The 26,399-nt window shown below is 41.1% G+C and overlaps 1 protein-coding gene across 1 annotated transcript; it reads left to right on the forward strand.

Annotated features, from left to right (window-relative positions):
• On the forward strand, positions 1-25,729 carry plscr3b (phospholipid scramblase 3b). The gene is made up of 8 exons (XM_036146440.1): positions 1-141; positions 630-729; positions 8,103-8,377; positions 9,122-9,164; positions 12,306-12,526; positions 23,122-23,283; positions 24,642-24,803; positions 24,894-25,729. The coding sequence occupies exons 2-8, from the start codon at positions 717-719 to the stop codon at positions 24,951-24,953; spliced, it is 936 nt and encodes a 311-aa protein (XP_036002333.1). The 5' UTR covers positions 1-141; positions 630-716; the 3' UTR covers positions 24,954-25,729.
• Positions 25,730-26,399: the final 670 nt, after the last annotated feature.

Raw genomic sequence — 26,399 nt, forward strand, 5'->3', positions numbered from 1 at the left:
AAAGGGAGGGAGGGAGGATTAAAAGGGGCGGAGTGAGCCACTGCTAGAGCAACGACAAACAGGTCGGGAAAAGGACGCCGAGCAACATTTAGTGACCGAGATTCTGCTCTACCCGATCTTTTTTTGGAGTTATTTTCGCGGGTAAGTTGTTTTCTGTGTTGTTGTAAACGCTGGGAGCTTTTATTCGCTGCTTTACGGTTGAGTTTTAAAGGCACGGAGAAGGAGAGAAACGACCCGAACGGGCATTTTTCAGATAACAAGTTTGTCATGTTGTTTTCGTAAATGTAATGCACAGTTTGAACGTAGCTTTTTTTTTTAAGCAGGTGGAACAAGTAGCGTCTGTTTTTAAACATGACACACCCACTTTTACTTTGGTAGCTGTTCTTTTCCAACCTGCTGCATGGAAATGTTAAAGGATGCCTCTCTGAACGCGGAGGGGTTTCTCTCTCTTCATCTTTAGTTTCTTGTCTTTCTGCTAATTGGATTGAACTCAGGTTGTGCTTGTTAATGGGCCTTCATACATATTGCTGTACTTCAGGGCTCCTGGAGCCTCCTTTTCCCCCCTTTCGCCATCCCTACAGTTTCATTTTAGATCACAGCTTTCTCTCTTCTTTTTTTTCCTTCCTCAGTTTTCCAAGGAAAAAGCTGGGAGGGATTCAGGAAGCGTGACCTCATCTCTTCCCCCCCCTCTCCTCTCCATTTCTCCACCAATCACCATGTCTGCTCCGGGTAAGTTACTCCCAGTAACATCAGCATTTTCACTGCAGATGCTGAGCATATTCTCCACTTTCCAGTTTAGAGAAAAAAAAAATGCAACGTAATCTGACCGAACACCTTCCTCCTCGTCAGTCCCTCCCGTTTGTGACGATGTGTGACTCGTGACTTTTTGAAGTTTCCACAACTCTTGCCTAACCCAGATTTCCCTAAGAACACGATGAATCACCAGCCGGTCCGGCCTCCACCACCCCTTCACCTTTCCTCTGATTTTTCACGTGGCCTTTGTGCCTGAAAGGCGGCGACCACAGAAACCGGTTCCTGGGACGCTGCCTGTTGACATCTCTGGGTTTTAGAGCCGCCACATGTGCCCGTCTGGTCCCTCTGTCCCGCTGGCACAGGTCAGCTTCACTTCTGAGGAGATGCAAATCTGGCGTTGTGTCCTGGGAAGTGGTTGAAGGAATGTGGGGGGAATAAGAGACCCGATTTCTTCCTGCGTGAGAGGTAAAACCAACTGGACTAGGCTCATTGTTGGAGCCAGGATGCAAAGAACCAGTTTGGTGTTTACACAACAAAGAGCGGGTTTAAATGCCGGTAGCTGGTGTCGGTGTTTTCCAGCATCTCCTCTGCTTTGTTCAGGGGATGGATGTCAGGCAGATGTGAGGGACATTTTGAAGAGCGGAGATTTACGCACCTTCCACAACCCCGTTTCATTCATATCATACCATACCATTCCTAACTCTACTTTATTACCCTAAAAACTGCTCCTGAATGCACCAAAGCTTTCCGACGCTCGCGAATGCATCACACTGGTTTGCGAACGCGGTGCTGTGTAGATGCACGTTTGATCTTCTGCTTAAGATAAATCTTTGCAGTTTCAAAACTCACGTCGGCTCTCGCTCTTTATTGTTGTGTGTGAATGACAAGAGACCACAACAAAAAAAATCAGCCGTACCTCAGATAAAATCTTTGGATTTGATATTGTTCATAACACCCGTAATTTTTGTAAATGAATCTGCCAAATAACCACAGTTTTTTTTTTCCCCCACAAGATGTATATTAAAACGTTTTGGTATCATTATTTTAAGAACAAATTTTAATCCATTTTCACTATTCGGAAAGATGTACTTTGCGAGGGAATGCAAAAGTATTACGAGGTAACGCAAAAAAAACAAAAAAAAAAAAAACATGCACCCTGGAGGGCTCCGTAGCTTGGAACCCCCGATCAAAGCAAAGTGACTGATTTTAGTTAGTGGCGGCCTAGTGACAAGCATATAGGGCTGGAAAAATGAAGCGTCCGGTTGTAAGAATCATTAATAAATGATATGATTTCATGTCGGGGGGACAAAAGATGTCGCAACCTACAGTATATGGCCTTGTGTAAAAAAAAAAAAAAAAACTAATGGCCCTCTTAACCTTTTACCTAGTTGTTCCACCCCTGGGAGCAACAGCAGTCATATAGTTCTTTTATATTAACCGGCAATTAGTTACTTTATTTTTTATTTCGATATAACTGGAGGAATTTTAACCCAAACTCCATGCAGACGGCAAAAAAGTCTTGGTCCTGCCTGGAAATGCTTTGTGAAAGGCTCTTTCTTGTGAAACGCTGCGTAACCTGATGATTGAGCCAGGTCGGGGAGCCTAGCCTTGCGACAGCTTTCATTGCACAGTGTTAAACGAGCAGATTAGTTCTGCTAAATGGACCTTTTGGCTGCATGCCTATTTAACAGGTGCAGTCACCTGTCAATGTGGCGATGTCCTGGCTTCGCTTGAAACGGCCCGGAGAAATGTCTCTTAAACGTTTAGCCCTTCTGGATTTACTGAGAAACGATCGTTAACTCAATAATTTGATTGTTTTTCCCAATCAAGTGAATCTACCGGGTCAACGCTGACTCTTGGCTCTCTTCAGTTTCGACGTGGGTGCAGGTGGGGGGGGGGGGGAATCATCAAAGTTGGCTGCTTTTAGTTTCACGTAGGTGGTTAAAGTATATTTAGAGAAGGCAAGACATTTTTATTTGCATGGCACAGGAAAACAAAAGAACAGAGATGAGAAGCGTTAGAATCCCCCAAATACATCAGAAACTCGAATTACACGCAATAAAAATGCAAATAAAGAGCTAAAACATCATAAAGATGAACCGAGAGGGAAATCTTTGGCCTTCTGCTGCGGTTAACGGTAATGTTTTAAAAAGGCATTTTTAGAAAACTAACATGAAATCGCATTTTCTACGACACGTCGGGGCCTAGAGTCCTTCAGGCTGAGGGAAGGGGAGAGAGAGCAGAACGTTCTGCCGATAAGTCGCCTGTTTTAGCGGCGCTAGCTGTGCTAACCGCTGTGCTAACCGCTGTGCTAACCGCTGTGCTAACCGCTGTGCTAACCGCTGTGCTAACCGCTGTAATAAGACGCTGGAGACGTCTCTAAATCGATGTGTGTCTCACAGCTGCTTTCTCACCCTGTGTTGCGTGGCCTCTGCTCCTTATACACACAATTAATGACTACCAACAGCAGGAATGTTAGAAAATTATTTTAGGAGCTGTTTTTCTATCCTCCCACAGGGTTTCCCCCATGAAACGGGCAACAATAGAAATGTCAGTTTTCTTCATTTTTTTGTAAATGTAATAAACAATAAAGTATCTTATTAGACTAAATGTAGTTTTATTACTGAGGAGTAATAAAACTACGGAGACTAAAACTAAGGAGACAGGAGCATGAACTGAGCCTTTCACAGTGGAACCCATGCAGACGTGTGTGTGTGTGTATATATATATATATATATATATATATATATTAGGGCTGGGCAACGATTAAAATATTTAATCGCGATTAATCGCACTGATTAATCGCGATTAATCGCATTGTATTTACAAACTCCAAGAATGAATTCAAAAGTAGTGTAAAGAGCACTTTTATTTTAATGTTCTGCTGCCATATGAACAAAAGTGTTGTAACATTTGTAGCACTTATCAGTAACACATATTTAGTGTAAAGCTCAACTTAAACATGTAAAACAAAAAATAGCAATAATAATAAATTAAAGCTTATTGCCACTGACAGGGAATTCTCTTTATGGGGAAAAAATCTACCAAAAACAGGCAATTTCTGAGGTAACAGCAGGGAGCAGCATTACCATTTTATGTTCAATACCAAAGTTTAACTTGGCAGTGGTTCCAACTAACTTGTTTCTGTCATATTCCATGCTGGAAGAACTTTAAACTGAAATGCTTGCTAACTCGATATGCTTGCGTTTATTTGACGTTGACACGCGGTTTTTTGTTGTTGCTTTCTCGCGCGCATATAGTGAATGGCAGGGGGAAAACAGGCAAAAATACATGGATACTTTGAAACGAGAAGCGACTTCACCGACGGCGTCGATGCAGACCCCCCCCCCCCGCTCCGCTCCGCTCCGCACAAAACTTGTTCCGGCCGCCAACTCACCGCCTCGCCTCGCCTTAGCTCGCTCGCGGTACCTGCGGGAAACACCGCCTTCCGCATGTCAGCTGTGTTTTTTTCCGGCCAGCACCTTTCTTCCTCTTTGAATCTGAGGCTGGGCTGACAGCGAGGTTATTGGCGCATTATCGCCACCTACTGTTCTGATTCAAACCCCTACACCGCAGCAACAGACCTTCACAAAATAAAAGCATGTGACCAACATGCGTTAACGCGCGTTAAAGAAAATATCGCCGTTAATAGTCTAATGAGTTAACGCGAAATTAACGCGTTAACTTGCCCAGCCCTAATAAATATATATATATATATATATATATATATATATATATATATATATATATATATATATATATATATATATATATATATATATATATATATATATATATATATATATATATATATATATATATATATATATATATAAAAAAAACACGTTTTAATCCTGTTAACCTTTTCCATGAGGATAGAAATAAACTTATCATTAAGCGCAGTGGGCTCAGTCTAACCATGCTGCTCATCTCCACGCCGGAGCCGTCTCGTAGACACATTTCCTCTTGGTTTTGCTCGTCTCCCGGCAGTAAGATCCCCTCGTTGGGCTTGTGCCAAGAAAAGGCGGGACGGTCGGGCCAACGCTCTGGACACGTTTTAGCTGCGGTCGGCTTTTAAAAGGTCCCCGTGGCTCCAGAGTAGAGGCTGAACGCATGAAAGGCGAGTTGGCTGTGGTCAGAGGAAGGCCCGCCAGCTGGTGAGTTGGTGCACGGATGGAGATGGTGATGGTGATTTAGAGGAGCCGTCTGGAACAGGCGTGTGTCCATGATGCCGAGGGCCTCCTCCTGGTCTTACTCGGTAAACGTGGTGGTTTGGGTGTTTTGTAGCCACAGAACTGGGTGTCTAACAGTTATTGATGGGGAATTAAGAACTGGAGAGGTAAATCGTGGCCGTGCAGCATCTGAAGCTCGAACGGGTGGATCAACAGGACAACGATCCACAACACGGCCGCTCAAAGGGGAGCGTGTCACAGTTGCTCCACAAACATGTGGGAGGCTGATAAAGTCTGTTTTCTGTTTGGGCCTGCTCTCTGTTTAATAAGTGATACCAGGGGGACTCTGCTGATGGGCGTTTTCTAAAGTTAAAATCATATTTTAATCTGAACTCTTCACACATCTTTGAATGCTAAAGGTTTACTTCCTGTCCTGTAAAAGGCTTCTGTTTGCTCTGCAGCTCAGGGAAAAAACTGGTTCTGCACTCCCACTAGGGCAGTGGTCTGCAGCCTGTGGCTCTGGAACTTTGGCAACAAATATTTTTATTATGGTATTTAAATATAGTAATGATAATAAATGTAGGTTTTAGCAGTTTTTTCTTGGAAATAATTGCTTTTAGTTTTCACAACAGAATGATGCTAAAAGTGTCAGTAATATTTAATTTTAAATGACTATTTTTTCATTATGTTGGAAACTATGATTTTTTTTTTTTACATCATTATCCACAAATATCAACATCCCGTCCATCCTCTTTGTTTTTTTTTTTAAACCTCAAATCAGACATAAAAGGGCGTTTTCTTTAAAGATGACGACATATTTCCTACAGTAGATCTTTATCAAAAATTATAACTTGTCCTTTTTCAAAAGGCCAGGCAACATTTGTGGCTCTGAATGAGTTTAATTCAAGTGGACTGTAGGCAAAATGGCTCTTTAGACTGTAAACGTTGCAGGCCTCTGCTCTAGGGACGTATAGAAGCACGCACAGGCAGCCATCGGTCACATTTCAGAGGAACCTGCTTGCCTTAATCTGCGATCTTATAATGAATTGTCTGGTTATTATCTTTTATGAGTATAGAGATGAAGAGGCCCGGACTTCATCAGGAAACCAGCAAGCGGCTTCATTCTTAAAGTGGTTTGCGATGTGGTTTTTCGCAGTCTTCTCAGTTTCGTATCTCATGGTGTTTGGGTGACAGAAAGTCTCGAAGAAGGCGTTTTTTGTTGCTTTTGTGATAGCGGTTCACAGTCAGTTTCACAAGTCATCGCTTGAGACTATTCCTGAAAGGGTCCAACGTAAACCCAAAGAGAGGTCGAGTTCAGCGCGGTATCATGTTACCGAGAGGTTTGCATAAACATTTTGACTGGCGAGGCTTTGCTTAACGTGGAAAACAATGAGCCTCGGCATGAATTCGCCTGGAAAAAGTTGACTTTTGTTTGCTTTGGTGCGTCGCTGGTCTGTTGTTTATCCCTCAGTGGGAGTTTTTAATTATTTTAACGTATTTTATTTATGTTGTTTGATACGTGCTTGTGGTTTGGCTGGTAATGGTTACACGCAGAAGTAAACTCTTTTCTGTTTTAAATCAAACCAAAGTCTTCTGCCTGTGCAGTAATGGGTTGTGGAGCAGGTCCAGAGGGGAACCAGCACTTCTCTACCGGCTCGTCTATGAGGCCTCCTCCAGCTAGTTCTCAGGATGAGAGTCCCTGTGGGATGTGATTGGATAAACTTCTACGAGACGCAACCACTGAGCATCCTGGACAGCCGCCCGAACCGCCTCGACTGACTTTAGCTTTGGACACGGAGAAGCAGCGGCTCTGCTTGAAGTTCCCCTCAAGGGAGGGGGATTCGAGGCCGTGCAGAAAACCCCGCCCAAAAATTAAAATTCTAGTTGTTTTTTTTATCAGAGATCTTGTTCTTTTGATCATGATTCGTGTCTGACCGTAGATGAGGATTGGTATGAAGGCTGGTTGGTGAACTGGCTGCTTTTTCTTCCCCTCTACAAACCTCAGTCTGTCCACCTCTTGGCCACAACAGGCCACGCTCCTGACACTCCTCCACTTGATGCAAACCACGGGCTCACACTGGTGCTGGGCCAGGAAACAGGCTCAATATTTCAGCGAGGAACAGAAAATGCCTGTAACAATCATTGTTACTGCCATTTTCTGTTCCTCTCTGTTCGGTTTAATAGTAAAAATGAAACCATACAAGGCTGTGTGGGGGGAGGGGGGGGGTAAAGAAGCGATTGACACCAGTGGTGTAAACTTTATTAGTTTTCATATAATGCTTATCAAACACATTTGCACTTTTAAAAGTTTCTTACGGCAACGTCTATTCAGTGGAGAATGAGATTTCTTAATATGCTGAAGGAAATGCTATAATTTGACAATTCTGAAAATAAATCTTGTAACAATAAGTATTATTATTGTTACAATTTTTTTTATGTGAAACAGTATTGTAATAAGTATCAATCGTTGAGTACTAAAAATAAATATTATTATTATTATTTATTATTATTATTAGTGTTGCACCGATACCAGTATTGGACAGGGCCCCGATCCAGCACTAAAATGGTGGTATCGGTACCGGCGAGTACCAACAAATAGGCACCGATACCATTTTGATGTTTGTATGTCACTTGAACGCAGCCTTCTCTCTCCCGACTAGTATTAGAAATGTTCTATAAGTTCATGAAAGTTGCACTATTTTGGCGTTTGAGGGCCAAAACTCAGGGTTTAAATGAGATTATTCAATTATTAATGTAATTTTACTGTCTTACTGCTGCACTACAATTATACATGTTATAATTTCACGAATGTTGCACTATTTTGGCCTTTGAGAGCCAAAAGTTTATTCAACTATTGTCACTATTCCAGGTAGGCAATAAAAAGTTCTACTACCCTAAGTAGTATGCAGTTCTTCATATATACACACACACACATCAATTTCAAACAGATGGTATCGGTATCGGGGCCAAAAAATGGCATCGGCACAACACTACTTATTATTATTATTATTATTATTATTATTATTATTATTATTATTATTATTATTATTATTATTATTATTATTAAGGATAAAGCTTTTGTCCGTATGGTTCGGCTCTACCTCAGACGGGCTGACTCTCGTCCCCTTAGCTTGGCCCACGTTAAAGACGGACCTGTAACGCTGTGTTTCACTGCAGGTTATCCTGGCTATCCCAACCATCCTCCTTACCCACAGCCCGGCGGCCCGGGTGCACCGCCCTACCCGGTTCCGGCGGGGGGCTACGGAGACCCCGGTCAGCCTCCGGTCCCAGGCTTCAACATGGGCTACAACCAGGGCCCGCCTCCTGTTGTGTATCAGCCGGGCCCCGCTCCGGGTCAGGGGCCGGAGTACGGCGGCCAGCCGATGGGAATCGCTCCGGCGCCGGTTTCCGTTCCTGTCGGGGTGCCGCCTGGGCTCGAGTACCTAACGCAGGTAGGAAAGAGGAAATTTCTGATCCACTTAACTTCTGTAAGAACAGCATGAATCTGTGCCATGATAAATACAAATGTTCTGACGGCTTTTCCTGCTGTCAGAACCAGCCGGGCCTGCCTCCGCTTCCTTTTCTTCCACTGTGGAGCGAAGGCTTAAAGTCTAGGTGGGTTTCCACCAGCGCGGAGGAAAAACCCAACACGCCTCATCGCACTCTGTGTCCGCCCATGTGTCAAACAGTTCCTGCTCGTTAAAGTAGACACGACTCCATCAAGATGGAGCCTCTTTATTTCATTTTCAGTCACACTGTGTCTATTAAAACCCTTTATAAATGATCTGGCTGCAGCTCTTATAACTAGTTTTTAAGTAAGATATAAACTTCGCCCTGTTAGCCTTTTGAACTTTGAAACAATGCACCAAAAAAAAAAAAAAAAAAAAAAAGAAAAAGAGAGAAAAGAGTGAGTCACCAGGTTTTCTGCGTTTTTCATAGTTCTCCAGGAAGCTGTGGGCTTGGATGTAAAAACAGTAAAAACTTCCCCTGTACATGGAAGTCTGTTGGCGTTTTTTTCCCCCAATGTTCTTCATCTATGCTGCTCTGTACAGAAAATATTTTATGTATGAATATCAATTTTTTGTTTATGTTTATCTGTTTTGAAGATGGTAAGGGGATTTACAGATTTACAGAAATGAGCACGACTTCTTGAGTTGGAGTTGTCTGTTCTTCATCTGCTTTTTGTTTGTTTTTAGATCGACCAGATCCTGATCCACCAAAAAGTCGAGCTCCTGGAAGGTAAATTCATCTTTGTTGTTATGGTTGCTGGCTTCCCTTGTAAAGATGTGTAAGAAAATAATTACATTTTTTGCTGCAGCAGCATAAACTCACTCTGAAAAATGTAGAAGATGGGACCTTTTTAATTTGAGAGCGTTTAAAGCACGGAGGGAGGAATCAACATGTCATAGTATTTATCTCTGGAGACTGAAATGTCCGTTGAAGGCAAATGTTGTGTCTGGTGAACCAATTTAGTGTCGATTCTAACCCGTTTTTTGGACCATTATTCTGCAGAAACACCATTATTGAAATGATTTCCAGTTCATTGGCAGGAGCACACCAGGTTTATATTAAGATATCCTGGTATTTCAAAAATATATATGATGCTGCACATGCTTTAACAGAGTTTCCAAGGTCTTTGGAGAAGAACCAGGTCCACAGCATCACAGGTCTTCCACTGTACTTGACACCGCGTTTGGTGCTTTTCCACATATTTACACTAGTCCCACCTGGAGGGTTTGCTGTTGTAAAACTAAATCGTCATCCCATCCGAACAGAACGCATGACAGTCATTTTCATACTCCACATGCTTGTATTACTGAGGGTAGGACAGAAATGGCTCTTTCCTGCATGACTCTCTGATAAAATAATTTTCTAACATTCCCTCTGCTCACAATGTGAACGCTTTTAGGTATTTTTCTGTCAAGAGGAACACTTTTTTTTTTACTTTATTAAACAATGAACAAAAATATTTCAGAGAATAGTTTCATTTTGATTTATGTTCAAACCAATTTCAATCCCGACTATTTGAAATGCTAGATTTTCAACAATTAACAAAGCAGAAGAATAAACTTTGGATAATGACAGACGTTACTTGAAAACTGTCCACTTTATTTAGGAATTTCAAAACAAGACTCCTGACATTTTGTGATTAACAGTTTATATTTCATTGGTGTTGTTTAGACACATAAACAGTCCAGCTTATGCGTATATCTGAAGGCACCAGAGGTGCACCTGTGGGGAAAACCCTGTTCGATTGGCTCTCAGGCCGCGTCCCCATGGAGACAAGACCAGGTGTAGGGAGTGGTGGCCTGGTGGTTAGAGCATTAGCACTTGTGTCCCAGAGGTTGTGGGTTCAACTCCCACAGACTGCCACTCTGGGTCCCTGAGCATGACCCTTAACCCTAGATTGCTCCCTGGGAGACATACAGTAGCAGCCCACTGCTCCTCAAGGGAATGGGTCACATGCAGAGAACAAATTTCATTGGAATCTATGTTGCACTGACAATAACAACGATTATGAATAATATTAATATTATCTGCAAAGGCATTTTGTCGTTTAGGCTGTGCGTCCACAAGGATGCGCCGTATTGAGGGACAGTAAACAATCATCTTTAAAAATGGGTTCCTGAGTGGATCAAAGCGCAAAATGTCGGTTTCATTTGTACATTCTTGGGCCGGGCCTCTGTCGTATCGCTCTTTTGGATTTATCTTGACAACGATCCAACTAGTGATGTCTGAAAACCCACCAAAGTGCCAGGATTGTTGTTGTTGTTGTTGTTTTTTTTTTTTCCCATTTGCTCCTCTGGTGGTTTATTGAGAGCATCAATAATATGATTAACATAACTTTATGTAACCAGTGATGAAACGTATTTTGAATTTTGTTTTAATATTTAATATTATTGTTATCACAACATAACCACAATATATGATAAAATTTTTAGTCCATAGCGCCCAACCCTAGGAGCCTACATGTGTATCCTTTTTTTTTAAAAAACAATGATGTCGTAGCTTTGCCTCCCTCTGTAACTTGCATACGCCTCACTCTCACAAACAACGACAAAGTCCGGTGTTGTGGCTTTGTTAAGGCTGTTAGCAGCGCCCTCGGACTCTAACAAATCCCGCTCTACACGGCGTGTCCTCTGCCGACCCACACAAAGATCACGTTTAACACGCATAGATGCTGCGGGCTGGCTGAAAGCTACATGCAGCTGGATTTGTACATTTAGGTTTCCACTACATGTATTTGATGGCGCCACACCAAAATAAACACTGCCACACCTTCAGAAAGAATACAAAAACATGTTAAAACAATGTATAGTATATGATATAGCAAAGCTACTGTATGTTTGCTCACTTATTCTAATCATAATCAGTTTAAAATGAATTTAAATATAAATGTATTGATGTTAAAATTTACTTTATTTTGAAAAAACAACTCCTCTGGCTCCCGTCTGTCTCGCTGCGAAGCTGCTAGTATATGAAGCAGTGTTGCCAACTTAGCAGCTTTTCAGAGCCTTCTATCGATTTTTATTTATTTATTTTTTTCTTAAAAATTATTACCTGATTTACCACACAGCTTGAATCACTTTATTCACCTCGTTCAATGTGAGGCTGTGATTTTTCCTTCTTGGTAAAATTAGATGTACAGTGGATCCAGGCAATGTATACAAATTTATACATGATTAATGTTAACGTATGTTGCATACATGATGTATGCCACGGTTCATGTGTGCAACATACATACTCGCCTGGTTTGACCACCACCACTGTTAAAGCTGGTTTTGTGACAAGAAGGGTGGAATGAGCGGACTGTGCTGGGAAGGCACCTGTCTACCCATGTTTTGTCTTTTCTTGAACGGGTTGTACTGAAATGTAATTTTCTCCCTGGGGGACAAATAAAGCATTAGATTCAGTTCAATTTTCTCTCTCTTTACGCTGTTCTCTTTATTCGTCCTGACGGCACTGTACGTGATTAATTGGGTTCAGAGTACAGGGAGCTCAGTGGTCCCGTCGCTGTTGACAGAGACATAAAGCTTTGGTTCGGTAAACCTTCGTTTTCTCATTCTTAACTGAATGAGAAACTTTAATGTTTCCAACTTGATTTGCTAATTAAAAGGTACTAGAAACTCGACCTTGACAAACAGCATAAATAAAGTGATTTTTTTTCCCCCCCAAAAAAAGAAGTAATACCATGTCTTTTCCCCACACCGAATAAGTAAAATCCAATTGAGAGTAGGAGTTTTCTACATTTTTCAGTGGGAGTTCACGCTGCCACAAAAATAAAAGAATCATGTTTTGTTCTAAGACATCTTTATCAAATGCGGAAGAGGTTCATCTTCAGCTTTACGAGAGTATTTGACCGTCTTCGCTCTGCCGCAGCTTTCATCGGGTTTGAGACAAACAACCAGTACGAGATAAAGAACAGTCTGGGCCAGAAGATCTACAAGGCCAAGGAGAAGAACGACTGCTGCACCAGGAACTGCTGCGGCTCTCTGCGCAGCTTCGACATGAAGATCAAGGACAACATGGACAGGGAGGTCATCCGTCTCATCCGGCCGTTCCGATGCGTCTCCTGCTGCTGTCCTTGCTGTCTGCAGGAGGTCAGTCCTGAATATTTATCTGCTGTGTTTAGCTGAACACGACTCGTAGAAGTTATTAGTCGTCTCACTTTGTGGTTATTTAGCCCAACTAGTCCTGTATTCTTCCAGAGAAGCTATTTATAACCCTGTGTACTTAAAACGGAGTGGCAACTATTTGAGACATGGAGTGACGCAGACCTGCCCCTCCCCCGTCTGTTGCTGTGCTTTTTTCTGATTTACATGAAAATTTTTCGTTTCCCTCTGGGATTATTAAAGTATGTCTGATTCTGATGAAGTGTAGCAGATTTAGCTGTATGAAACGGCGTGAAAACTATAGGAATGCCGATACTGACGCACAGGGAGGATGAAAAACACTAGAAAGTTAAACAGGTGTTGTAGATTTTTGCTTAATCAGCGTTAAAATTATTAAAAACAGGATTGGATCCCATTGTGAAAACTGTTACAATATACAGTAGAAACCAGATATTAACACAATGTATAAAAAGACACCAGACTTTTTGTCATCTGACCAAAAAAATTAGACTAAACATTTCCTTTTCAGGTCTCTTAGGAACATGTAAATTATTACTATTTGCTAAATGCCACAATGAGATTTTTTATAGATTATTATTATTGTTTTTTTATTTTTTTATTTTTTTTTTTACTTCAAATTCAGACATTTACATAATTTACTTTACGTTTTAGTAGAATTGCTTCTTAAACTGTATGACTTGGGTCAAAATGTTTTGGAAATTCTCCCACTAGCTTATCATGACAGTTTGCTGTAATTTTGGTCCATTCCTCCTGACAGCACTTGTGTATCCGAGTCACATCTGGTGGTCAATTTCCACGGGACTAAGATTGTGATGGCCACGTCACAACGCTGGCTTTGTTGTCCTTAAGCATTGTTCTAGCTAATTTGGTGCTACCGTACTTTCCAGGTCATTGTCTATCTGGAAGACCTATCTGTGCCCAGGTTTTAACTTCCTGGCTGATTTCTTGAGACGTTGCCTTAATATTTCTACATAATTTTCTTCCCTCGTGTCGGCATCTATTTTGTGACATGCACCGGTCTGTTCCAGTTGGGATGGTGTTCTCAGACTCGCCAACCTTTCCTGTTTTTCTTCTAAGTGTGGTGATTACATCCAAAACCTGTCATCAGACCACAGGTTTCTCAGACCGGAGGGCATTTGCAGACTCAAAATGTCTGAATTCATTTAGACATTTTGTACCAGAACACTCTTCTTTCTGCAACGCAGAACCTGCCTCCTTCCTAAAATACCTCCATATATAATCTGTTAAACAGCTGAAAGTGGCACCTTCAGGCATCTGGAAGTTGTACCCAATGATGATTGAGGCTTGTTGAGCTCCACGGTTCTCTTCCCAATATCTAAATGGTTTCACACAAAGAATCAGTGGGCTTGACGCGTTACTTTAAAACATCACAGGTGTGTCTGAATATAGATCAGATGCTCACCTGTCAGCAGCTTTCACTGTCATAACATCATCACCATCCAGGCTTCCCAGAATGCCAGGAGCCTTAGGGTATGTAAACTTCTGACTTTGAAGAAAGTAATCAAAACAGCTTTTCTATCCCATTATTCTGATATTCAGCCAATAGAAACAAAGATTGATTCAATGTCAGACAATGAAGAAGAAAATGGGTGTGTCCTTTTCATACAGCGAATGTAAATATCTAGTTTCAACGTAGTTTGTTTTTATTTTTCCTAGACTAAATCATATCCAAATTTTATCAGTCATCCAGGTGAGGGATAATGCCCGGCGAGGAGTCCGTTATCAGAAATGAAAGGATGACGTGGAGGAGTGAACCGTCCTCTGCTTTGCGTTGCTCTGCGTCGTCCATTCATTTCTGATAATGGACACCGTGAATCAGAATTAGAATGCCTTTTTTATTGTCATTATACACATGTACAACGAGATTAAAACCAACTCCAAACAGAGCAGAAATAGCAATGATCAAAAATATGAAAAAATATATGCAGTGTAAACATTAAGAGGTAAGGCGTACAGTTCTGGGTGTTATGTACATTGCAGAAATAAAATATATTGTATGAATTGATAAATATGTGTGTAAATGCACGTTTTAGGATAAAAGCTATACATATTGCACATTGTCATTATTTCACAGTAGTAAGGTTATTTTTTTTTTCCAACACTTGTTTATCAGTGCATGTGGGAGTTCAGGGTCGTTATCGAAGGGCATTATACCGCGTATACCATGATCACGTACAAAATAAATAAATACAAAATAAATTAATAATACTTTAATGTTATTTTTCACAGTTTAAAATCGTAAATTTTCAATAAGAAGCAGCTGATAGAACTTATTTAATATCTCTCGTTGTGACACGTTGCCATTGTAGCCAGCGTCAGCTATCTTAGCGTTACCAGCCAACGTTTGAGTTGGCGCAATAATTTAGAACGACCAGACTTTTTGACCAAAACCTTCTTTATAGGTGTCCTGTAACACTTTTTAACGGACGCCCTGCAGCCAATCAGAATGGAGTATTCACCCAGAAAACGGTATAAAAATCGGGATAATTAAGACTATCATACTGTGATAATCTGATACAAGCACATCTACTCCAGAAATATCCTCATATTGGCCTTTTAAAATGGTTTTGTTTTTATTGTCACGACTTTTATTGCAGCACTTGTAGACCTCCACAGATAGCTTAGATATTATAAAACCTTCCTCATAAAGCAGTGGTATACATCTATAAAACACTCAATGTGATATGACTAGGTGGATAAAAGTTATAAAATAATGTTAGATGGAAAAACAATTACGAAGGAACTTGAAAGAAAAAGGACCAACATCATCTTTTAACAACAGTGTTGGTGTTACTGCTGCTTTTATCGTCTTCTCTTAGGCCCTTTCAGTAGCTCTTACAGCCGTTTCCTTTTGCTCATACTCCTCCAACTTATTGTAGAGTCTCAGTCTAATACCGCCAGCATCTGCCTGCTGCGCGACGTGGTTGAAATCTGTGGTTTTGTGACTCAGTGGTGGGACAGTAAATGGTCATCCAGCCTGGGTTTTGGTAAGTCCTGCAACGTGACGCCAGTTGCTAACAAGGTTTTGTCACATCGAGCTCGAACAGTGTGACTCCAATCAGATTCTTGTGGCATGATTCTGCTTTCGGTAAGTTCAGGCTGCAGGTAGGATTTAGAAACAGTTTTGGTCTCTCTTGAAGAGCTACGATGTAAGAATATTTTAAGTACCGTTTCTATTAGCGCCATAAGTGAAATCACACCCCGTGTGTGTCAGAGAGCAGTTCCTGTAAAACAGGACTCTGTTTTACTTAGACAAAACCGTCTCTGATATGTGACGAGCTAACACAACGGGAGCAGCTAGCAACAGTTTCCATAGTACCCAGAGGATGTAAATCCTGACCTTCACTCTGAAATCTCCAGAAGGATGCCAGGATTTCCAAATATTGCGCGTTTTTATTGGCAGGAGTCAATGGTGGAAGCTTAAAGGGGACATATCATGATTTTTAAGGCATTTCTTTTCACATTTAAATAATTCAGCTCTATGTAAAGTGGAACTTTTTTTTTATTTTATTTTTTTATTTATTTTATTTAACCTTTATTTAACCAGGAAGTCCCTTGAGATTAAGATCTCTTTTTCGAGGGAGACCTGGTCAAGACGGCACACCAGTTAAAATACAAACAGAAGTACAACATAGATAAAATCTCACATAGAGGAAAAGACAGGTCACATAGGGCAGTTACATTTTTCAATTACATGACATTTTAACATGGCTTTAAATTCATTCAATGGAATTAGATCATTTAAATGGAGCAAGTTTTGTAAATTATTCCAAGACCATGGAGCAAAGTAAGAGGTAAGGTAACTTTATTTCTTTGGTCTGAGTTCCTTGTTACACAGCCCTTCTTTTGCCTCCGTTCTAAGGTGCGTCTGAGAGCAGCTAGATCTGGTGCTGTCTCTTTAAATGCTAATGCTAATTGCTAATTGATCTAGAGCGGTGCATTAACTGCACGCAGCATCAGCCGGGTCACCAGTTGGGGTGGATGAAGCTAAAAGAAATCTGTGTTCTGGTACCTGCTGATTTGTTGTGCATCTTTACGACTGACATGTCCTGTATGATTTATTTTTTTATTTTTTTATTCTAAGTCTGTGCCAGCCATAAGAGGAAGTATGGGCTGTTTAAATAAAAAGCAACTGAGCTAAAAATAGAATTCAAAATCCCTATTACTGGAAATCATGGGCGGATAATTAAAGCTCAGGAGATGCAGACTTAAAATCAGTAAAGGCATCTGTCCTTATTTCGCTGACTAGCCTTTTATATAATTTCTTAAATGGCGACCGGAGCAGTGAATAAACATTTTAGAAACCGCAGGTGTTGCTACACCGTCTAGTGCACGTGGGACAGTTTTGCTCACTAAAATAAGAGAAGAGATTATTATGAAGCAATTTTCTGTTGAAGAAAGATACAGTGGGTATATTTAAAAGTTCACACACCCTGGTTTCTGTGGCAGGCTTCAATGACGTAAAAATGAGACCAAGATCAATCATTTGAGAGCCTTTTTTTTAAAATTTTTTTTTTATGTGACACAATCTTTTAGAGGAGCAAAAATTAAGAATAAACTCCAGTAACCTGAATGAACAACTGTGCTGTGCTGAGCCACGTTTTTATTGACCTCCAGCGTTCAGTTTTCCTGAGATGCACATCTGCAAATAATTGCTGTAGATCTGATAATCCTTACATAAAGTTGTCAGCTGTCCTCCTTCTAGGACAGTTCTTGACTTTTTCCTGTTTGTGTCATTTAGCTAAAGCCATTGTTAAAGGTCACGAAGGATCAATGTATCAGTGTACAAAGGTATCAATCAGGAGAAAGATGATTTAAAAAAAACATCGTGGCACAGTGGAGACTATAATCACTAACTGGGTTAAATATAGAAAATCTGAGGCTCTTTTTGGACACGATTTCCAAATGTAACGCAATACTGCACATAACCAATAGAAAATAAGTCCTGCAATAAAGCATGGTGGAAGAAGCATCATGAACTGGGATTGTCGTTCTTCAGACAGAGTTGCGTTTTTCTACAAGGTGGAAGAAACTAATCGGTTCAAAACACCATTTGGTTCTGACCCAAATGTCGGCTAGAAGCAGCCAACCCAGAGTCCAGAGCTAAATCTGGACTCATGCAGAGGGCTTTGGACGAGAGATGTGTCTGCAAAGCAGTCTGGGTAAAATTGTCAATTTGAAGGCCGCTGATCGACTCCAACCAAAGGAGGCTGAATGCTGAGATCAAATGGGGTGATTGAATAAAGTTTAAGTTGTGCAACCTGGTTTCTGCAGCGTTGTTGGCTTTTATGTTTTTTTTCTGTTACAGATTAATTCAATTCAATTCAATTTTATTTATATAGCGCCAAATCATGAAACATGTCATCTCAAGGCACTTTACAAAGTCAAGTTCAATCATATTATACAGATTGGGTCAGATTATACAGATTGGTCAAAAATTTCCTATATAAGGAAACCAGTTGATTGCATCAAAGTCCCGACAAGCAGCATTCACTCCTGGGGAACCGTAGAGCCACAGGAAGAGTCATCTGCATTGTACATGGCTTTGCTGCAATCCCTCATACTGAGCAAGCATGAAGCGACAGTGGGAAGAAAAACCACCCATTAACGGGAAAAAAAAACCTCCGGCAGAACCGGGCTCAGTATGAACGGTCATCTGCCTCGACCGACTGGGGTTACAGAAGACAGAACAGAGACACAACAAGAGAAACAAAAAAGCACAGAAGCACACATTGATCTAGTAATCTGTTCTACATTAGATGGTAGTAGCGGGTGAGCCGTCTTCTCTGGATGATGTCACAGTTAACAGAACGCCAGACCAGGTGTACCTACTATGAAGAGAAAAGAGAGAGAACAGAAAGTTAAAGCAGAAATGACAACACATAATGCATAATTGAAGAACAGTAGAACTCAATATAGTGAGAAAATTAGATCCTGATATACTCCAGTAACCTAAGCCTATAGCAGTAAAACTATAAAGGTAGCTGAGAGTAACATGAGTCACTAGTTATAATTTTTGTCAAAAAGAAAAGTTTTAAGCCTTGTCTTAAAAGTAGACAGGGTGTCTGCCTCACGGACCAAAACTGGGAGTTGGTTCCACAGGAGAGGAGCCTGATAGCTAAAGGATCTGCCTCCCATTCTACTTTTAGAGACTCTAGGAACCACCAGCAGACCTGCAGTCTGAGAGCGAAGTGCTCTGTTAGGAACATACGGGGTAATCAGAGCTCTGATATATGATGGAGCTTGATTATTAAGGGCTTTATACGTTAGAAGAAGAATTTTAAATTCTATTCTTGATTTAACAGGAAGCCAATGAAGGGAAGCTAAAATTGGAGAAATATGATCCCTCTTGTTGATTTTCATCAGAACTCTTGCTGCAGCATTTTGGATCAGCTGAAGGCTTTGAACTGCATTTTGTGGACTTCCTGATAGTAAAGAATTACAATAGTCCAGCCTTGAAGTAACAAATGCATGGACCAGTTTTTCAGCATCACTCCTGGACAGAATGTTTCTAATTTTGGCGATATTCCGGAGGTGAAAAAAGGAAACTCTGGAAACCTGTTTAATATGGGATTTAAATGACATGTCTTGGTCAAAAATAACACCAAGATTTTTTACTTTATTACCAGAGGCCAGGTTAATGCCACCCAGATTAAGTGATTGGTTAAGAAGTTTATTTTTTGAGGACTCTGGCCCAAAGATTAAAACTTCGGTCTTGTCAGAATTTAGATGCAGGAAATTTAAAGTCATCCAGCTTTTGATGTCATCAAGACATGACTGCAGTCGAAGTAATTGATTGGATTCATCAGGATTTATGGATAAATATAGCTGAGTATCATCAGCATAACAGTGGAAATTAATCCCATGCTGTCTGATAATTTTGCCTATCGGAAGCATATATATAGTAAAGAGAATTGGTCCAAGGACTGAACCCTGTGGTACTCCACAGGTGACCCTAGAGTTTGAGGAAGATTTATTATTAACATGAACAAATTGGAATCTGTCTGACAGATAAGATTTAAACCAGCCTAATGCTTTCCCCTTAATCCCTACAGTATGTTCAAGTCTTTGTAGGAGAATATTGTGATCAACTGTATCAAACGCAGCACTGAGATCTAACAGGACAAGTATAGACACAAGTCCATTATCTGAGGCCATGAGAATATCATTAGTGACCTTCACCAGAGCTGTTTCAGTGCTATGATGAGCTCTGAAGCCTGACTGAAACTCCTCAAGTAGGTCATTACTTTGTAAATGTTCACAAAGTTGATTAGCAACTACTTTCTCAAGAATTTTAGATAAGAAAAGAAGATTAGATATAGGTCTGTAATTTACTAACTCATCTTGATCAAGAGAAGGTTTCTTAAGTAAAGGTTTAATAACAGCTACTTTCAAAACCTGTGGTACATATCCATTTACTAAGGATAGATTAATCATGTCTAAAATAGTGCCACTGATCAAAGGGAATATGTCCTTAAACAACTTGGTTGGGATTGGGTCTAACATACAGGTAGAAGGTTTAGATGAAGCTAAAATTTTAGATAGCTCAGAAAGCTCTACTGCTTCTAAACAGTTCAAACACTGCGCAGATTCTAAAGATTCCTCCAATGCTGCCTCACTTACTGAGGACGAGGTAATCATGTTTGGGAGGATGCCAATTATTTTATTTTTAATGGCATCAATTTTATTTATGAAGAATCCCATAAAATCATTACTACTAAGAGCTAAGGGAATGGATGGATCAACAGAGCTGTGGCTCTGGGTAAGTTTGGCAACTGTACTAAAGAGAAATCTAGGATTATTTTTATTCTCTTCAATTAATGATGAAAAATATGCTACTCTAACTCTGCGGAGGGTCTTGTTATACAACAATAGTCTGTCCCTCCAGATTAAGTAGGATTCCTCTTGGTGTGTAGAGCGCCATTTTCTCTCCAATTTCCTAACATTGTGCTTCAAGGAACGCAGCTCTGAATTAAACCAAGGAGCCAGCTTCCTGTGAATAATCACCTTCTTTTTCAAGGGAGCTACATTGTCTAATGCAGAACGCAATGAGGAAGTCACATTGTTAGCAAAGGTATCGATTTGTGAATGGGAAGAAACAGCAATGCTGCCATCTACAGGGCATTTCTGCAATACTGAGGATATTAAGAAGGGGACAGACTCTTTAAGTTTTGATACAGCATTATCCGATAAAAATCTACTATAATGGAACCCTCTTTTGGGGGTGGAGAATTCAGTTAGATTAAACTCAAATGTTATTAAAAAATGATCAGACAGGACAGGGTTGTGAGAGAATACTGTTAATTCTTCACAATCAATGCCATATGTCAGAACAAGGTCTAAAGTATGGAGCCGAGAGTGCGTCGGTTTATGCACATTTTGAACAAAACCAATTGAATCTAGGATAGTTTTAAAGGCTACACTAAGGTTATCACATTCAGTGTCAACATGGATGTTAAAATCACCCACTATAATAACCTTATCAGTATTTAACACCAAATCAGATAAGAAATCTGACAACTCATCCAAAAACTGAGTGTAAGGGCCTGGTGGACGATACAAAACAACAAACAGAAGAGGTTTTATTGCTTTGCAGTTTGGATGAGGGAAACTGAGGGTTAAATGTTCAAAAGAACTGTAATTATTAGTTGGCCTGGGACTAATTAATAAATCAGACTGAAAGATAGTTGCCACTCCTCCTCCTCTTCCCACAGATCTGGGAATGTGGAAATTTGAATAACTGGAGGGGGTTGACTCATTTATACTAACGTAGTCCTCTTGTAGCCAGGTTTCTGTGAGACAAAACAAATCAATCTGATTATCAGAAATTAATTCATTAACTAACAAAGTCTTTGGAGGGAGAGACCTTATATTTAATAGACCACATTTAATTGTTTTATTTTTAGGTTCAAGGTGAACCATATTGATTTTTATTAGGTTTTTATGATTTGTTCCTTTTAGATCAGTTTTTGATCTGTTAAGTTTTGGCCGTGGGAAAGACACCGTCTCAATAGGATAATGGGTGGGTAACAGTACAGAAGCTGCAGAGAGGTGTGTTAAACTACGGCTCTGCTTCCTGGTCTGGACCCTGGGTTGTCAGCATTTAGGAGAACTAATAAATCCGGCCAGATTCCTAGAAAGAAGAGCTGCACCATCCAAAGTAGGATGGATGCCGTCTCTCCGGATCAGACCAGGTTTTCCCCAGAAAGTTCTCCAGTTATCAATGTAGCCCACGTCGTTTTCTGGACACCACCTAGACAACCAGCGGTTGAATGATGACATGCGGCTAAACATGTCATCACTGGTCAGATCAGGCAGGGGACCAGAGAAAATTACAGAGTCCGACATAGTTTTAGCAAACTCACAAACCGAAGCAACACCAACTTTGGTGACCTCTGATCGGCGTGACCGGGTGTCATTACCGCCAGCGTGAATAACAATTTTGCGGTATTTACGCTTATCCTTAGCCAGTAGTTTTAGGTAGGATTCTATGTCGCCTGTTCTGGCGACATAGAATCTAATGAGCTTTCCAGCTGACTAGTGCGGGATAAGTGTCACAACAAAGGTGGAAAATGTTTCGAGAAGACTTATTACGCCACAAAAACACATTAAGAGGACTTTGTTCACTTTTTATATCCGCTTTATGATAAAAACGTTTTTACCACCAGGATTAACTTTAATGGGATTTTGTTTTCTAGTTCATAAATTGATAGATGGGCTTTCATCTTATTACTTAACGTTTATTTTGGTTTGTTTTTGTCTTTAAAACCTTATCAGACCGTTTTGGGAAGCTTAACATCATGCGTCAGATTACCTTCAATTTGTGTTTTAACGCAGTTATTCATCTAAACGTTTCAACATGGAAATGTTTAACCGGCTTTAAAGTTGCACGTCGCCTTCAGTTGGAACTGATGGACTTTGCGCTACGAACCATAAACAAGTTATGAAATTTAGACCAATGTGTCAAATGATTACTAATAAAATGTGATAAAACTGAAACCGTTTTTCACTGGCACGTTGCGTTTTTCTATCCCGGCTCAGATAAATGCGGCTCTGTTTGCATATGTGGACGTAACCAAAGTAAATTAGGCCTCTCGTCTTTTTATCTTGTCTGCTTTCTGCCCAGGCTGCTCCAGTCTGTCCAGTAAAGACTGGTTTGTTGGGAGCCTGAATGGACCTTTTGTCCGTCCAAACTGTCTCCTCGTCCCCCCCCGATCCCGTGCCACCCCCCCCCCCCCCCCCCCCCCTTCCACCTCCGTTTAATCCTGTCGCCAGCGCTCCTTTCTCACTATCCTGAGCCCAAACCGATCCCCTCGCACACACAACACTTCTCTGTTCGCTCCCCAGGCTGGAACCATGTGAGATTTATTACCTCCATGTGTCACATTGGTGGAGGCACCGCTTCAATTATCATTCCTGCGGCTCTGCGTGAGAATCCCGGCGACCCCGTGTAGTTTTTTTTATTTCCTCGTTGGGGCGGTGCCAAGGTGCGTGACTTTTCTAATTCTGTGTGGGAGTTAATGTGTGTATCTGACCCACAGCTGGAGGTCCAGGCACCGCCGGGAACCACCGTGGGCTTCGTCAAACAGGACTGGCATCCTTTCCTGCCCAAGTTCTCCATCCAGGGAGCAGACGGGCAGACCGTGCTGAGGCTGGAGGGGCCCTGCTTCGCCTGCAACTGCTGCGGGGACGTCAACTTTGAGGTGATCTGTCCTGGGAGGAGTAGTTTGAGCTTTGATCGTTCTTCCAAAAGCCTCTTTCATATTGATTTAGGCGGGTTCAGTCTCTAGAGGCGAGAAATTTAAGGTATTCTGTAGCCGAGAAGAGAGACTTGATGCTGTTTGTCTATATGAGAAATACAATAATTACTGAGCAAAGTTAGTTTGTCGATAAAACATTAAAGTTTACATAGAATTCACATTAACATAAAAAAATGCACTATATTTTCAGAGTAGTTTTACGACTCATTTGATAGTAAAGATGGCTGAGCCCTGGACTAAACTATGGCTTCGTCTACACAGCCGAATGCTGTATCGACCTAGAGACGTTTGAGCGTAAAGATGAAACGCCGCGAAGCCAGAACGGCTGTGACCGGCGTCGTAATACCTACGCCACGCCAGTGAGTGGCGCTGTCACAGAAACGGAGAAGGAAGTAGAGCAGGGCGAAAACGACAGACGTAGGCGAGAGAGAAGAGGCGTTGTCGTCCGGCCACACAGACGCAGGAGAGAAGCAAAGTGTGTTGGTGTGAAATCCACGATAAGTTCAATAGTCTCTGAAACACGACCGCAACGCCAAAGTCCGCCATTGTTGTCGTTGTTTGTGTTAGCTCGGGCGTGTTAAGTGAGAGGCGACGTTGGCGACAGTGTTTTCCTACTCGGGTCCTTAAGGCAGACTGTCCTGTATGTTTTAGGTGTTTCCCTGCTTTAACACACCTGATGATTGCAGTTCAGTGAAAGGCTGTTAATCAGCCACCAATAGAAATCAGATGTGCTTATTAGGGGAACATCAAAAACATGCAGGGCAGTGTGCCTTGATTTCCAGGGTTGGGAAACACTGACCTGTCTTTGTGTGGGCGGGGCCTATCTGTCCACCTATCGTTGTTTGGTGTCCCTCAGAGTTGCTCTCTAGGCCCAGTACTTTTTTCCCACTTCTACACGCTCCCTACGCTAGTTATTCCTGAGTCTTTACAGCCGAAGCCCCTTTAGGGAATTTTAAGTTATACATCGGTATAATTATTATAGCTAGAAACTATAAAGGCCTATTTTGTGAGTTATAAATCAATTGGCAAAAGCTATTTCTTCCTGTCTGATTTTTATTTTTTTTTTATTTTTTTTCACATTTGAAGTTGCGTTATTATAAAATCTAAACAGCAATCAATACAATGATGAATATGTTATTAAATATATTTGACATTTGATATACTTTATTTTTAAAGAGTGAGTAAATATTTCCATGTGTGGATTTTTGGAGCTTATTTGCACCAAGATGTTATTATGACAATTTATTAATCTTTATAATTTTTTATAATCTTTACACATTTTTATATTTGTTTTTGTTTAGCTGAAGGGGAAAGATGGCGAACAATCCATCGGTCGGATCAGCAAGCAGTGGAGTGGCCTGTTGAAGGAAGTCTTCACAGACACGGACAACTTCGGCATTCAGTTCCCAATGGACCTGGACGTGAAGTTGAAGGCCGTGCTCATGGGCGCCTGCTTCCTCATCGTGAGTTCCTGAATATTAGTGACCGTGTGTCATTTTTTTCTCTTGTGCAATCTTGCTTAATGTTTTTTTTTTTTTCTCGTTGATCTGCAGGACTTCATGTTCTTTGAGAAAGTGGGAGAAGCTAACCAACGCAGCTCCGTGTTTTCATAACCGCAGATAAGAAGTGCCAGAGTCCACTCCTGTTATCCAGCGTCTGTATCTTTGTTTCTCACGTTCATTCGTCAACAGCAGTTCCATAATTCATTGATCTTTCCAACATACGTTTAGTTTTGTCTATTCAATATGTGATAAAAGGTTTTTAAAAAAGTCCCTCTGTTTTGTTTCCATGCTTAACCAAGTGTTGCCAAATACCATCGACCGGGCTTTGTACTCCGCCCACATTTAAAATTCCTGCCACGTCTGTCTGTTCTCTGTTGTTATTCACATTTTTATAATCTTGCTCATGAAGCCTTTATAATAGACGTAGTGTAAGTGCATTATTCTCATGAATGTAGAAGGTGCAATAATCACTTTTATTTGTTTTTTTTGTTTTACGTCATGATGGCATGTACCTGATGGCGTCGTCGGTTTACTTCAGCTCACCGCCGAGCCGTTCGTCGTTTCTACAAATCACTTCAGACATGCCAGTTTGGTCCGGTTGTCATTCGTAGAGCTACTAACAATTTTTACTCTTATGCCAGTTGCTATAGCAGATGTTATCCCGTCACCCTCTAATGTAGGACTTGACCAAAAGTTTCGCTTTCTCTACCAAATTTAGGTTAGCTACCGCTCAGCTCAAAGCCATATTAAAAAGAGAGCTAACTTTCTGTTAGCTTCACCATTTACCTGACGCTACTGCTTAAACTTTGTGTGTCCCTTAAGTTTAAAAAGGAAGTGGTTTTTGGGCTAGTATGAGTAAAAACAAAAGAAAAAAGAAAGAAGAAAAAAACAACCCAAGTTGTGAACAGGAGTTGTTGCGTGCTGATGGTGTTTACCAGAGCGGTCGTGTCCCTCGTTAAGCTGAAGCGCCTGGTGTCCGCAGGCCCATTAGTTCAACAGCAAAGACTGTAAAGTCAATAGTTAAGGGGCTGTTTTGGTCGGAAAGTGCTTTCCTTGGAAACGACTGCGGCGGCTGAACTTTACCCTCCGGACTTCCCTGAGACCACCGTGAGCGGCCGGCTCAGAGGTGAACGGAGCAGGAGGGCGATGAATCTGTGTGCAGCGCAAATAGAAAGCTTAAAAAAGCAGAAGTTTCGGTTTGTGACCTCAGTAGGTATAAATACGTTTGAAAGGGGAGGGGGGGGGACTCTTGAAACCGGAAAGTGACGTTTCACCACTGTGGTTTACTTTGTTTTTAGGAAAGGGCAGGTTAATGTTTGGGGGGGAGATCTGCTTTGCATTCATCCTGCGCGCTCTAGTGCTCGTCAGGAGGACACGGGTGTGATCCTGTGAACTTTATTTTCTTCCACTAATGCTCGCTGTTGACGTTTTATTTCCTGTATGCCAGTAATCTCGCCTCAAAGGCTGGGAGAGAAGCCAAAGTTTGTGTGTTCGCTGCAGACATGCAGTTTAGTTAGCAGCATGTGATTTTTGTCATCAGTTATACATACAAGTTGC

Source organism: Fundulus heteroclitus, chromosome 14 (assembly GCF_011125445.2).
Source record: "Fundulus heteroclitus isolate FHET01 chromosome 14, MU-UCD_Fhet_4.1, whole genome shotgun sequence".
Classification (NCBI taxonomy): domain Eukaryota; kingdom Metazoa; phylum Chordata; class Actinopteri; order Cyprinodontiformes; family Fundulidae; genus Fundulus; species Fundulus heteroclitus.